The 14,072-nt window shown below is 54.5% G+C and overlaps 2 protein-coding genes across 6 annotated transcripts in view; one reads left to right on the forward strand and one right to left on the reverse strand.

The window, feature by feature from the left end:
* Nucleotides 1–653: 653 nt before the first annotated feature.
* On the forward strand, nucleotides 654–3,219 carry LOC122107130 (alpha-1-acid glycoprotein 1-like). The gene is made up of 6 exons (XM_042678741.1): nucleotides 654–826; nucleotides 1,195–1,337; nucleotides 1,497–1,567; nucleotides 1,939–2,046; nucleotides 2,170–2,273; nucleotides 3,081–3,219. The coding sequence occupies exons 1-6, from the start codon at nucleotides 713–715 to the stop codon at nucleotides 3,141–3,143; spliced, it is 603 nt and encodes a 200-aa protein (XP_042534675.1). The 5' UTR covers nucleotides 654–712; the 3' UTR covers nucleotides 3,144–3,219.
* A 1,358-nt stretch (nucleotides 3,220–4,577) lies between these two features.
* Akna (AT-hook transcription factor) overlaps nucleotides 4,578–14,072 on the reverse strand; it is a 49,410-nt gene continuing 39,915 nt past the window's right edge. For 4 of the 5 annotated variants that reach the window (XM_042678680.1, XM_042678682.1, XM_042678683.1 and 1 more), the window contains 7 exons: nucleotides 11,902–12,078; nucleotides 11,234–11,349; nucleotides 10,537–10,683; nucleotides 9,631–9,726; nucleotides 8,631–8,780; nucleotides 8,254–8,434; nucleotides 4,578–5,606 (listed from right to left, as the gene is read on the reverse strand). In XM_042678680.1, the coding sequence (XP_042534614.1) occupies nucleotides 5,375–5,606; nucleotides 8,254–8,434; nucleotides 8,631–8,780; nucleotides 9,631–9,726; nucleotides 10,537–10,683; nucleotides 11,234–11,349; nucleotides 11,902–12,078 (1,099 nt within the window). In that variant the 3' untranslated portion in view covers nucleotides 4,578–5,374. The remainder of the gene's footprint in view (nucleotides 5,607–8,253; nucleotides 8,435–8,630; nucleotides 8,781–9,630; nucleotides 9,727–10,536; nucleotides 10,684–11,233; nucleotides 11,350–11,901; nucleotides 12,079–14,072) is intronic. The other variant, XM_042678681.1, reaches the window with a different exon arrangement.

Below are 14,072 nucleotides of genomic sequence, written 5' to 3' on the forward strand. Positions count from 1 at the left end.
TTTTTGAGAGCATTTCTTCATTTGGCCCTACCAGGAAGAAATGCAAATGGACCGTGAAGATCTCTTTCTGGGCACTGGGAGCTGGGCTCTGTTCCCAGGGCGGGATGTGCGTAGTAAGCTGCTCTCTGCTGTGTGCTTGGGTGGCAGGGATCCAGAGTCATTTCCCAACAGACATATCATTTCCTGAATGTCCCCTTTGTCACTGGCAGGGCTGGGTCAGAGCCACACTGGATGTCTGTTCACAGTTCTTTTGCCCTCAGTCCCCACCCAGGCCCCAGCAGCCCCTCAAACACAACCAACCACTACTCTGATCTGAGAATTTTCTATGGTCCCTTTGGCATCTGTGTCTGGGTCCCCCTCAAATCTGGAAGCTCAGTGGGCTAGGAATTAGAGGAGAATCTGAGATTGCTGTCCAAGGACCTCTCTACTGAAATCCATGGAGTCACAGGTATTCAATAGCACTCCAGCTAACACCCCCCAAGCCTCCCCTCCTCCAGCTTGCCCTTGAATAAAGCAGGAAGCTGGGTCTCTGTAATGGGACCCTGGAGGTAGTGCAGAGAGGTTTTGCGCAAGGCATTTCTCAAGCCTTGGCAGGATTGCTCCACAGTTCTGAGCAGACCCTTGGCTGGGCTCAGGTGCCCTGCTGGAATCATGGTATAAAGGCCACTGCCCCCTTCCAGCCCACCAGCTCAGCCTGGCTCTTACTGACCAGATGGCACTGCTCGGAGCTCTCGCTGTCCTGAGCCTCCTGCCACTTCTGCAGGCTCACGACCCTGCACTCGCCAACCTCACCGCCATACCAATCACCAACGCCACGCTGCAGCGGGTGAGTGTCTGGGGCAACCGGCCCGAGTGCTTGGGCGGCAGCTGCCCCTCTCAGCTTTGCCTTGCTCAATCCACCCGTTGTGGCTCTGCCCGTTGTTATTTTTGTTTCTTGAGGAGTTGGGTGAAATTATGATCAGCTTGGGGACTCTGATGGCGGGACTCCTGCTGTCTACAAACTCAAACACCTTACGGCCAAGCCCCTCTGTAAGGGGTATGTGGTCCTCTGGATGAGATCACACATGCCCTCGTCTGGCCTGGGACTCTGGTCTCCCCATTCACAGAATGAAGAGGGGGGATCCCGCCTGTGGGCTGGTCATTGCTATCCACTGGTGGTCGGCCCCCTTGACCTCTCGCCCCCCCTCTCCGCAGCTCTCAGGCAGGTGGTTCTTTCTGGGTTCAGCCTTTCGCAACCCTGTGTACAAGCAAGCAGCAGAACAGATCCAGGCGGAATTCTTTGACTTGGTCCCCAACTTGACAGACGATACAATACTGGTCAGAGAGTACCAGACTATGTGAGTCCCCTCAGCCACCTCATTCCCTCCTAGATACCCCAAGACCTGAGCAAGGTCTCCCCTCCTGGGGTCTGGGGATGGCAAGAGCCACCCGGGTCCCAGCGCTGTGGTGACCACTTCTTCTCGACTGTCTTCCTCTATCTGTCTGTCTGTCTGCAGGGAGGACAAATGCATCTATAACTCCACCCACTTGAGGGTCCAGAGAGAGAACGGGACCCTTTCCAAATTCGGTGAGGGTCAGGCGCGGTAAGGGGAAGGGTTGTGTGGAAGTGGGGAGGGCCAGCTGAGGAGGGTGGGCCTGCCCCCATGATCTCCCCATCCCTGTCTGTGCCCTGCAATAGAGCATGGCAGTGAGAACCAGCCTTGCTGAGCTCATCGGGTGCATGCTAGGTGCTGGTGGAAGTGAGTTCATGAACTCACACACTTCCCCCTCACCAACGCACCAAGGGAAGTATTGCAAGGATCAGAGGAGGAGATGGAAGAAAAGATGTGCAATTGTTCCCCAAGGTCACCCAGCGGGTGGCTGTGTGAAGGAGACCATAGTGCTGTCCCGCCACCACCCCATGGCCCGCATCTCACCCCAAGGCTCTTCCTCCTGCAGAAGGGGACACAGAACATTTAGGCCTCCTGTTGCTGCCCAGGGACCCCAAGAGCTTCATGCTTGCTTTCTCCCTGGAAGATGAGCAGAACCGGGGAATCTCCTTCTACGGTAGGCAGCCCCAGACTTGCTTCCATCCCACACCTGTGAAGCCTCTGCTCAGAGCCTGCAGCCTCCTCACGCAGCCTCCTCCACCCTCCTCACCCGGCCTCCTGCACCCCACCCCCTGTGCAGGTGGTAAGCCACACATCACCCCGGAGCAGCTGAAGGAGTTCGAAGATGCTGTCACTGTCGCAGGCTTACGCAAGATGGAAATCACTTATGTGGACTGGAGAAAGGTAAACAAGAGACACGAGGCAAGGGAGAAGCCCAGGGAGGGAAACCCGTTTGCCAAGACTGCACAGCCTGCCAAGTCTCTTGCTTTTTGTTGTTGTTGTTGCTGGTGGTGGTGGTGACGGAGCTTGAACTCAGGACTGGGCACTGTTCCTGAGCTCTTCATGCTCAAAGCCAGCACTCTATTACTTTGAGCCACAGTGCCAATGCAAGTTTTCTGGAGTTGAGTCTCATGGACCTTGTTGCCCGGGCTGGCTTTGCACTATGATCCTCATATCTCAGCCTCCTAGGATGACAGTTGTGAGTCACCAGCACCAGGTCTCTTGCTTTTAAGTGTTCCATGCAGAGACAACTGAGTGTGACAGACCATGTGAGGCCCGAGTTCAAACCGCAGTACCACCAAAAATTAAAAAAAATAATCTCCCTCTGTCTGCCACCTGAGCTGCTCTGTGGTCACCAGCCCAGGCTCCTTGAAAGGGTCTAGGACATGGCCACAGGCCTTAGGCTCCCTGTTCTGCAGCCTGCCAGCGCCTGGTCAGAGTCTGGGAAGGGGCCTCACACAGTTCACTCAAGTCAGAGTTGCTTCATCAGCAAATGGTGATCAGCACACATGGTGTAGGAGCCTGGTGTTCTGTGTTTGGACAGTTCCAGCCATGTGGAGGGGTCCAGCTCCCATTGTAGAGCTGAGCCCCCAGGGAGGCGAGCTGCCCCAGCCCTCCAGGGAGGAAGACAGGACAGAGCCAGGACTGGAGTCTAGTTCTGCACATCCCGCCCTCTCCCATCACTAGGCTTTCTTCCCCACTGTCTCCTAGGATCGGTGTGGGCCTCTGCAGAAACAGCAGGAACAGGACAGGAAGAAGGAAGTGGAGTCCTAGGAAGAGGCAGCCTGGGCTCAGCCCCATCATCACTCTTTGCACCCCTCCGTCCTTCCTGGCAATCAATAAACATTCTGTTTGAAGTAGGTCATTTGCCATTCATTCATTCATTCATTCATTCATTCATTCAGTGTTGAGTGCAGGCTAGCTGGATCCCATAAACTTAGCTCAGCTGCCGGGAGTCCTCTGAAGGGGGAAATACAGGCAGACTCCCCACAAGAGGCAGCTGAGCCCGTCTAAGAGGAGCTGGAGCAAACCTTCATTCTTGCTGCAAGCCAAAAACCCGAGAGGATGACTTTGAGGAGCCCGGAGATGACCTGAAGCAGGCAGATGAGGGAGCATCCATCACAGCCCTTCCTTCAGACTCACCACCCTGGCCACATGGGAGGGACCAGAGGGAAGGCAGAAACAAGAGACCCCAGGGCAAGACAGGTGATCTAGGGGCCCTGGGCACCATGGTGAGTGTTCCCAAGGGGGATCCCAGGGGGGCCCAGAAGACAGGACACCTGGGACAGGCCCACATCTAGCTTGCACCTGTGTGTGGAATGGGGTTGAAACCATGTCCCAGGCCTGGGCCACATGGTGGCACACCCAGAGACAAACTCTGCTGGCCAGGAGTCTGAGGAAGGGCCTACCCCCCAGCCAGACCCTCCTGTTCTTGATTGGGCACACCAGTCAGCGGAGAAGTGGGGGATGAATTGTGCAGCCATCTCCTGCACACAGCCACCCAATCTAGAGTGACAGGATGAGCTGTCTAGCACCTCTACCATGCTCTGTCCTAAAGCCTGATGCCAGCACTCCCTGCCTCCCTCCCAAGAACCACAATCCCCTGGATCTGGCTCCCAGCATCCTTGACTTCACAGAGACACTGCTATTGTCAGCTTCTTCTTCAACATGGCTCAGCAAGGTATCATTTTATATCCCTCCCTCCCTCCATCACCACCAGCTCAAACATGAGCTATGCAGAGGTACAGAGACGTGGAGAGCTATCTAGAACAAAAGCCAGATAGCAAATAGGGACATTGAACCAGACACACCAGGTTCAAAGATGTCCTGAGCACCAGTGTGAAGAGGCAGAGTGAGGGGCTAGGATGGGGGGGCGCAGGCTACACCGAGCATGATTTATGCCAGCAGGTAGAGCTTGGGAGGAGGGGCCAGATGGGAACTTCAGCAACCATGCTGCTGTAACCCACACACATCTGTCTTCAGCACCACTGGGGTCCTGGTGAGATGACCTGGCCAGGAGAAAGGGTTTAAAACAGTTCTGAAACAGGCAGGAGGCAAGATGAGGACGTAGAAGCTAGCAGAGCCCGGGAGACACAACCCGGACACGCACACCTCGCAGACCCCTAGGAAGGCTTGGCCAACGTCTCATGTTTTTTCTTGACTTTGGAAACCACAAGTATACGACACACACCACAGATGCAAGCGGCATCAAAAAAAGTGGGTTTTTTTTTGGCTTGTCTTTTTAAGATCATAATTCATTCTGCTTCATTTAATTCTCGTAAAGAAAATAGATTTTGAAATGCCCAAAATATACAAATATCTGTTCTGCACACGCACACAACTACTAGGAATGCTGAGGTATGGCTGCTACAGGTTAGGAGGTACAGGGGAAAGGGGGAAAATCTGTGTTGTGGCCCCTGATGTTTCTCAGGTGGGCACCCAGCTGGCAAATGCCACTAAATCTCTAGAAAGATCTCAGGCCTTGAGAGGTACTGAGAATGCAGGGGGGGGGGGTGGATGGCGTCCTGGACCAATGTGAGCTTCCTCCCATCTGTAGGCCAGTGAGGAAGGCTACAACCACAGAGGAGCTGAGCCCATGCCACCCTGGGGCTCCCCATCTTCAGCTCTCCCCAGCGGTGTGGTCACTCACAGAAGGGTGATGCTGCTCTACCCTGGCCTTCCAAGGAAGATCTGGGAGCAGGACACCTCTAGTATAGAGACATACTGTCCAGCTGGGCGTAAGACACATGTTATTAGCAGGTGATGAACAAGTGCAGGAGTGGCAAGTCCCAGGAGGCTCCATCCGGACAGAGGCGGCAGCTGCTGGACGGGGCTGGTCCGTTCGTCACAGGCTGGCACTCCTCCACGTTAACCATGCCAGATGGAGTGGGGAGGTGGTCCTTCTGTGGACGGGGTTATGGAGGCCTTCCAGGTGTTGCTCACATCCAGCTGGGGACCACAGGGGCTGCCTGCCCGCTACCCCCTATCTTGGGGGCATCCAGGCATCAGAAGAGGCAGGAGCCCTGCAGGCCCTGGGCCTGGCGCAGGTTGGCGGCCAGCGATTGGCTCATGTGGCGGGTGGTGGTGCGCACGCTCTCGGCAGCCTGCACGGCCTGGCTCAGGGCTGCCTGCAGCTCATCCAGCTCATCCAGGTCCAGCTGAACAGAGTGCCGGTTGGCCCGGACTGGCTTTTGGGAGCCCGAGGGCGCTGAGGTAGCTGCTGGGGACGCATAGTACCTGGGGAGGGAAGCAAAGGGCACTCGTAAGCAAGAGCTCTCTGGAATCCATTCCTTTCCTAGCCTCCTGGGCCGCTTTGGGTCTGAGAAACTCATTCCAGGCCCTCATCCCCGTAATTGTGGACCCCTGGACAAGACATGTAGTTTTGTTTTCCTTTCCTTTCCCTTCCTTCCCTTTCTCTTTCCTTAATTCAGGGATTACAGGTATGCATGACCACACCGTACCGAAAGCTTCTTAATGCCCATACTTAGCTACCTTCTAGGCTAGAGCCAACAGGAAAATTCAAGCTAAAAAGAAAACCTTGTACTGCCAGGCTATGGTAAACAACTTAAGCTGGTTGTAGGCTAAAAGAAGCAGTGATAGCTTCACACCCCAACCACGCCTCACACACGCAGCAACTGTTAACAATTTGTTAATCAGCAAGCGAGCCCCTGCTGATGAACAGCTAGCCCTGAGCAGAACGAACAGGTTTCTTTTTTTAAAAAGATATATTTTTTATTATAAAGATACTGTACAGAGGGGCTACAGTTACATGAGCAAGGTAATGAGTCCATTTCCTATGGAGCATTGTTACACTCTCCAAATGTAATGAACAGCAACCCTCATTTCCTTCTTAAGGAGCATCTGGGGTAACTACACCCTGCTCTGTGCTCATATGATGACCAAGCCTGGTGTGAGTTTCCCAAATACTGCAAATACTCCCTGTGGGCTGGAAAACCTCTGCACAGGACCTACAGGCTGGTGACCAGCAGGTGGCAGCAGAGGATCACCGAGCTTTGGCCCCCAAGTACTGGTGTGGCCCACAGAGTACTCTAGGTCCTACTGACCATTGGGTAGGAGGAGGTGGGGAGCAGTGCTAGTTGCACCAGAAGCCCTCTGGTTACTGATCCCTGTTCCTTACATTGGGCTTTCAGTGCATCCGTTCACTTATTCCACCTCCCCCCCCACACACACACAGGGTTCGTACCCCATTTCCCAGAGGAAGAAATGAGGCATTAGGGCAAAGTGACCTGTCCAAGGTCATTCAGCTACTGCTGGACATCCAGGCTTTGTGATGACAAGCTGGCTGATTTTTGCCCTCAGCAGCAGCCAGAGACCCCAGAGGCTACCAAATTCCAAATCAAACCTTCCCTGCCCAGAGAAAGGGAGTTCCAGCAGGGGGTGGAGCCTGGCCCTCTGGATGGTGGGCTGTTACCTCTGCTGGAGCAAGGTCTATAACCCAGCCCAGACCTGCTGAGAGGGCGCAGAAGCCCACTGCCCAGGCTGGCTGGGCTCATGCATACCCTTGGAGAATGAGGCGTTTGCCCTTACCTGCTGTCCCAGGGTCACAGGCTGCCAGCAGTTGGACCGAAACCCTACTGACTTACTGTGCAGCAGGGCAAACTGAGGCAGAGCATAGCTGGTGACAGGTGGGACAAGATGACAGGTCTCCTAACTGCCAGCCCTGGCTTCAAACGTGTGTGTGTGTGTGTGTGTGTGTGTGTGTGTGTGTGTGTGTGTGTGTGTTACGCACATGTACATGCACGCCAATTCTGGGGCTTGAATTCAGGACCTGGGTGCTGTCCTTGAGAGTCTTTATTCTCAAGGCTGGTGCTTTTCCACTTCAGTCAGAGCGCTACTTCCAGCTTTTTCTGAGTAGTTTGTTGGAGATGAAAGTCTCAGGGACTTTCCTGCCTATGCTGGCTTCAAACTTTAATTCCGCAGATCTCAGCCTCCTGGGTAGCTAGAATTACAAGTGTGACTATCAGCTCCTGGCTTGGCCTGGGCTTCTTTTTGCTAATCATGAAGTCAAGTTGGCCCAATTCCTTTAACTAATGACAATGTCAAGAATATAACTACAAGGTGGAGTTGTCAGGGCCATCCCCTTAGTCCTAGCTCAGTAAACCCAACCGCAGGGTCACAGCCCCCGCTTCCTGACCATGTCTCAGCATCCCCACTGTCCCCTCCCGCACTGAGCAGAGGGGGAAACTGAGGCTCAGAAGCAAAGTACTCTGCAGAACTCTTGAAACCCATGTGGTATGTGGTTCCTCCTGTCCTCTGTTCCATCTTGAGAGACAGCACCCATCCCACGGCCCACCTGCCAGGGGCATCGGAGACATTGGGGCAAGACCGAACAAATGCCGCTCTGAGCGCAACCACAGAGGGACGATGATAAAAGGTGGGGTGCTGGATGGGAAGGAAAGGACCGAAAGGACCAGACACAAAGGCCCGAGAATGCATCTACACTGGCTCCCTCATAGAGACATCCCATGAATTCAGGATGTGAGAAACGGGAGATGAAGGCAGGCACACAGGAGTCTCCATACTATCTGCTCAACTCCTCCAGACCCCCCCAAAGTACCCCCAAAAGAAAGTCTACTAAAAATAAGTCCTTAACCCACAAGGAAATGGAAGACGGTTAGGGCTCTTGGTCCCCAAGAAGCCACCAACTCTGAGGGACAGGGGCCTCATGCAGGCCTCCTTCCCCACTGGGTCTCCAGGGCCAAGTGATATCTGATGACAGAGAGAACTGGAGTTTGTGGAGTGACTACAAGAGGTAGATCGTGAGCGTGCGCTGGAGTTCCTGGCTGTTCAGATACCTGGACAGGTATGAACACTAATTTCTCGATTCAAACAGAGGCCAAGGCAGGTGGGAGCAAAGACTCACACAGTGGCGGGTGGATAAGGCAAGATGTAGGCGAAGGCCAGCGGGGCCGTCACTGGGGGTGTGGCTGCCAGGTACCACAGTCCCGGGGGTTGCTGGGTGGGTGAGTCTTTCCGCCTGCTCTTCCGTTTGGGGATGGAGGCGGGAGCTGCATCTCTCCTGGTGGTGGTTTTCTCCAGTCCTGCTGGGGAAGAAACAGCACAGAATTAAAAATCCGGAGGCTTGGGAAAGCTGCAAATGGCCCTCTCCAGCACAGGGTCTTGGACCGCCCTTGGCAGGTGGCAGGTGACCCCCTGAGAAACAAGCCTCCTGCCCTGTTTGCCAAGTTCCCCCAAGCATCGGGCGAGGCTGAAAGAGGTCAGCAAACACTTGTTTCCTACCAGAGGGCGCTGAGGCGGGGTTGTCTTCCTCTGCAAGGGACCCCATCTGACCACACAGTGGGCAGCGGAGGACATCCGTGGCAGATTGTCCTGGTGGGTCACTAGCGGTTGCACTGTCTGGAAGAGGCTCAGAGGCAGGAGACACTGCATCTGTACAGTCAGAACTTGAGTACTGAGTTATTCAAAGACACTTAGGACACGGCCACCTCTCACCCGGAGGGGGGGGCAGGGGCAGGGACGACAATGCCTCAGCCAGTGTACACTGCTCTGCTATGGGCCACTGACCAGCAGCTCAATCACACCCAGCAGGCCACAGGCTGGCACCATGCTCCACTCTAGTCTACACTTGGAGAACCTGAGGTTCTCTAACAGTGGAGTGCCAGAGCCTCAGGGCTGAAAAGCAGGGGCAATCTGACTCCAAGCCTGGTTCTCTCCAGAGAGCAGTCTTTGCTGTCGGTGAGTGAGACCCAGTCTCCATACGGGGAGGCCCAAGAAAGTCACCCAGGAACCTCAGTCCAGGAGGCCCAAGGAAACAGGGGACCAGTGGATGTGGGCTCCTTGTCCCAAGTCACCCCCTTGCCACACCTGGGAATTCCAGGCAGTCTGGCAGCCCCCCATTACACAGCTGTGTTCCCCCAACCCTCTCGATGTCTCCCACCGTGGTGCCAGCCACTATACATTGCCATCGGTTCCTTGGGGAACAGGGTCCGAGGCCCACTATGAGTAGGCACTACATGAATGAATAAATGAGTGAGTGAATGAATGAATGGAGAGGCCCAAGGGCTCTAACCAAGGCCCTAGAGAACCAAGGGGATGAGAAGCCAGGGCTCTGGAGTTATAAAGTCTCCAATCCAAATCCTAGCTCTACCACTTGGAAGCTGGTAACCTCAGGCAAGACACTGAATGTCTTGGATCCTAAGTTTCCTCGCACCTCAAATGCTCATGCCCACCCTGCTACACACTCCCAATAGGCGCAGTTGTTCAAGGTGCCTTCCCTTACCCGCGTCCTGGGTCTTCATGGGCTGGCAGTAGGGACAGGAGGCTACGTCACTGTTCCTCGGGACAGCCTTGGGGGACAGAACATGGTACTCCTGACCTGGGGAACAAAGCAAGCAATGTGATACCCTGAGTGGCCCCAGAACTGAGGAGCTTTGTGGTTTACAATGTGTCCTCCCTGACCATCTCTGTGAACACACTAGGGGCACACACATTGTAGTTGGACACATGCAAATGAGTGTGCGCAGACACAGTAGAAATGTTGTGAAAAAGAGGGGTGTTCTTCCTGTACCCCCACTTGCTGGTTTGGATCTGAATGCCTCAGACGAGGACTTAAGAGGTGTTTCTCTTAGATGGGCACTGAAAGGGTATAAAAGGGGGACTTAGAGATGCTAAAACTAAGCACAGTCCTGATCCAGGGGAAGACATCAGGCTGTGTCTGATTGGTGAGTGAAGAAGGCGGGCAGTTATATCAGCACTGTGTCTGATTGGTGAGTGAATGAATGAAGGTGGGCAGTTATATCAGCACTGTGTCTGATTGGTGAGTGAATGAATGAAGGTGGGCAGTTATATCAGCACTGTGTCTGATTGGTGAGTGAATGAATGAAGGCGGGCAGTTATATCAGCACTGTGTCTGATTGGTGAGTGAATGAATGAAGGCGGGCAGTTATATCAGCACTGTATCTGATTGGTGAGTGAATGAATGAAGGCGGGCATTTGAATCAGCACTGTGTCTGTTTGGTGAATAAAGAAGGCAGGGTACTGACATTCCTAAAGTTTTTCTACCACAGGGACATGCCACCGAGCTGTCAGGGACGCATGGTACATGAAAAAGGTTTGTCATGGCAGAGGAGATGGCGCTGGGGACTGCATCCACCCCAGTGTCCACCCCAGCGCCCTCCCAGCTGACCTGTATACTGGCCCCGCAAGGAGGCCCTGTCCTTTTGTCTGGCATGTCCTGCCTGTCTGGTCCCCTCCTGCTCTGCCTGGAGATGGTGCTCAGTGGTCTTGCTCTTCTCAGATAACAGCCGAGGGGAGGGCACTGCAGATTCTGAACCTGAGATGGAAAGAGAGAGGCCTCAGAGGGGGCTGGGAGGAGGTTCCTCTCCGCGTGAGGCACGGGAGTTCTATAGGGTTGGGGTTTGGGATGATATCTGGGTTTTGATCCTGGATCTGCCTCCAGAAGCTCAGCCCTGAGCTCCGTGGACCAGGAAAGAGTGCATGTGTGCCATCCCACACCTGGAAGGTAGACACTGAGAAACTAGCCCCTCAGTTTAGCTGTCCTGGTCTGGTCAGAGCAGGTGTTCAACCCAGCCAAGGGCAGCACCGAAGGGCTAGGCTGCATCCCAGCACAGATCCCAGAGCTGCACTTTGGCCACCAAACCAAGCCTGGAGTTCTGGGCTTCCGTGTCAATATCTGCAGAAAGTAGGCCCACGGCCCAGCAAGGCCCAGGCAGGGCTGTGGTCAGAAACCCTTGTCTGCGGCATGATGACAGTCTACCAGACACAGGGCCACCTCCTACAGGTTTCCCCGAACGTCCTGACCCACTGGGGTCCCTGACCACCCTGTGGCCACCAGACCACAGTCCTGGCCGGTGGTCACTTACTCAGGGACCGTCGGGGCATCTCCCGAGGCACCGAGGAGGACCTGGTCCGGTGTCTTCCTGTGGAAACAGCTTGCTCGGTGTCTTCATGCTCCCCGGACAGCCTCTCTGTGGATTTACTAGCAAAGGGGAAGGAGATGACAGCACACAGTGAGGTTTTCGTGTCACCTTTGCCGGTGACCTGAGACCTGGCCAACCTGGAGGGGTTGGGGTGTGGTGGTCAAGAGGCAAACCACAGACTCGGGTAGGTCTCACGAAGAGTGACTCTGGGCCTCTCTGACCTTCAGTTTCCTCATCTGTCAAGTGGGGACAAGAGTAATGGCTGCAGCAGGGGGCTGGAAGGATTAATGAGGTGATATCTTGCTAACCCAATGTCTTCTATAGAAATGCTCAAAGAAATCGAGTTGATGGGACAAACCAACGTCACCAGGTGTGGCCAACAAGTGAGGCTGAGGGTTCTGATCCTCCCATCTATATTTCCTGAACAACTGGGATTATAGGCATGAACCACCATGCTCAAATAGATCTTCTTTTGTGTAAGAAATATGACACATTAAGAAAAAGAAGAGAGAGAAATGGCCATCTCTGGGTCTCCCCACCTATCTTGGGAGATCCTGGGCCACTGGAGGTAATGACCACGGCACAGAAGTGGGAGTTGTGAGACCACTTACCTGCCACAGTGGGAGCCCCAGGTGACAGAGGAACCTGTCAGCGGGCCCCAGGTCCGGGAAGGGCTTTCAAAGGCGGATCCTGGATGTGTTTGGCTGCCCTGGGAGGGCGGGTGCAGGCTGTCCTCCAGCCGGAGCCGAAGCCGGGACACCTCTGCTTGCAGATCTCGGATGGCCTGACTGCAGTGAAGGAAATCAGGGGGAGAGAGAGAAGCAAAGAAGAGTTGTACCCGGAACAGAGCAGTAGAGGGTCCCTGGGCAGCCTGGATATGGTTGCCTTTGTTCCTTTCCAATAGACACAGGGCACACCTCTGCTGTCTAATGATCCTGGAACTTTCCTGGGCCCTCATTTTTCCACCTCTCGACACCTTCCTGAGTTCATGACACTGTGAGTTCCATGTGGAAATGGGGATCTCCCTTCAAGGTTAAGGTGCCAGTGTGCAGGGTCGGAGTGTCTGTTCACCCCACCTTGGGTTTTCACGATGGCGGTAGGGACGCGCAGTTAAAGAGGATGTGAGCCACAGGTCCACTGTGACCTTGCCATTCGGACCTGCCCTGGCACCCTGTTCCCACAGGGCCAGCCCTTTGCTGCTCTTTCTTGGTGCCTCCCTCCTGAACTCCCTCAGATAGAATCTACATCTCCCCCACTCCTGGCAGACAAGGCTGGTCTGTCTGTCTCCCTAACCCGAAGCAAGGCAGGCAAGGACCAAGATCCCCATCTCATACTCTCCCCACCGACCCTTTCCTGTCACTATGCTCAGAGACAGCAGTGGACAAGACCCGAGCTTCTGAGTGAATACCCAAAGGTGTTGTGGAAATGTAGACAAGGAGCGGGGCGCCAGTGGCTCACGTCTGTAATCCTAGCTACTCAGGAGTCTGAGATCTGAGAATCGTGGTTCAAAGCCAGCCCAGGCAGGAAAATCTGTGAGACTCATCTCCAATAAACCACCAGAAAACTGGAAGTGGCGCTGTGGCTCAAAGTGGTAGAGCACTATCCTAGAACAAAAGAGCTCAGGGACAGCGCCCAGGCCCTGAGGTTCAAGCCCCATGACTGAATAGAAGAAAAAAAGAAATGTTGACAAAGAGACCCAAAACTTTCCAGCATGAAGGGTGAAGGGAACAGGTTAGGGGAATGGGCACTGTCTGTAAAGCTTCTGGGACCTTGTGAGCCCCTGGTACACTCAACCTCTCATCCCCAAGGTACTGCGCTGACCCGCGAGGGAGACTTTCTATTCTCATAGCTCGGGCATTAGACAATTCTGCCCAGACATCCACACCCACACCCATACACACAGAACTCCTACCTACAGACTCCTGACCCACACACCTCTACACACAGAGCCCCTCATGTAGAGTGGATTCTTTCCAGACACCCCAGCCCACAGAACTCCTACCTACAGACCCCTTACCCATAAACCCCTACACACAGACCCCCTTCATGCACAGAGTGGATTCTACCAAGATACCCCAGCCCACAGAACTCCAACCTACAGACCCCCATGCAGAGTGAATTCCACCGAGATACCCCCACCCGCAGAACTCCCATGCACAAATCCCCTACACACAGAGTAGTGTGAGAGTCCAAGCTTGGCATGGTTGTCTAGGCTGATGGGGGGCTCTCCCAGGGTCAGCTCTTGCCTGGTGACCCCTTGACTCATGGGTAGGTGTCTCCTGACATCCTTCCAGCAAACAGTCTCTGAGGAGAGTGTGGAGTGTTCTCTGAGGCCAGGCCCCAGAGCGCTGTGTGTATGTACGGGAGGGAGGGGGTTTCCAGGCAACAGCCCCCTGGGAGACGCCGCTGGGGTTTCCACGCCAACCACCGGGGAGGGAGGGGCTGCAGGAGAGCTGAGCTGTCCCTAGCAGCTTAACCCCTGGGAGGCAGGGCTTGGGCTGCTGGGCCCAGTGCTGGGACTGAGCCCTGTCAAGTTCTAGGGCTTCTGATTTAACCCTTTAGTGACTGATGACCAGCTGGCTCTGAAATCCATCTTCCTGGCACATTCACCCCTTCAAACCTGTCCAAGACTGTGGCATTCTAATGACTGGCCAGCTGGAATTTGGAATCTTCTAGACCCTTCTCTTTTCCTGAGTATACTAAGCTCCAAGTCCTGTGGGCCTGGCTGCTGAAACACATTTGAGAATGTGTCCTTCCTCCCCTCCCAGCTAGCCATCCTTTC

Source organism: Dipodomys spectabilis, unplaced genomic scaffold, assembly GCF_019054845.1.
Source record: "Dipodomys spectabilis isolate Male_0828 unplaced genomic scaffold, ASM1905484v1 ptg000046l, whole genome shotgun sequence".
In the NCBI taxonomy this organism is placed as follows: Eukaryota; Metazoa; Chordata; class Mammalia; order Rodentia; family Heteromyidae; genus Dipodomys; species Dipodomys spectabilis.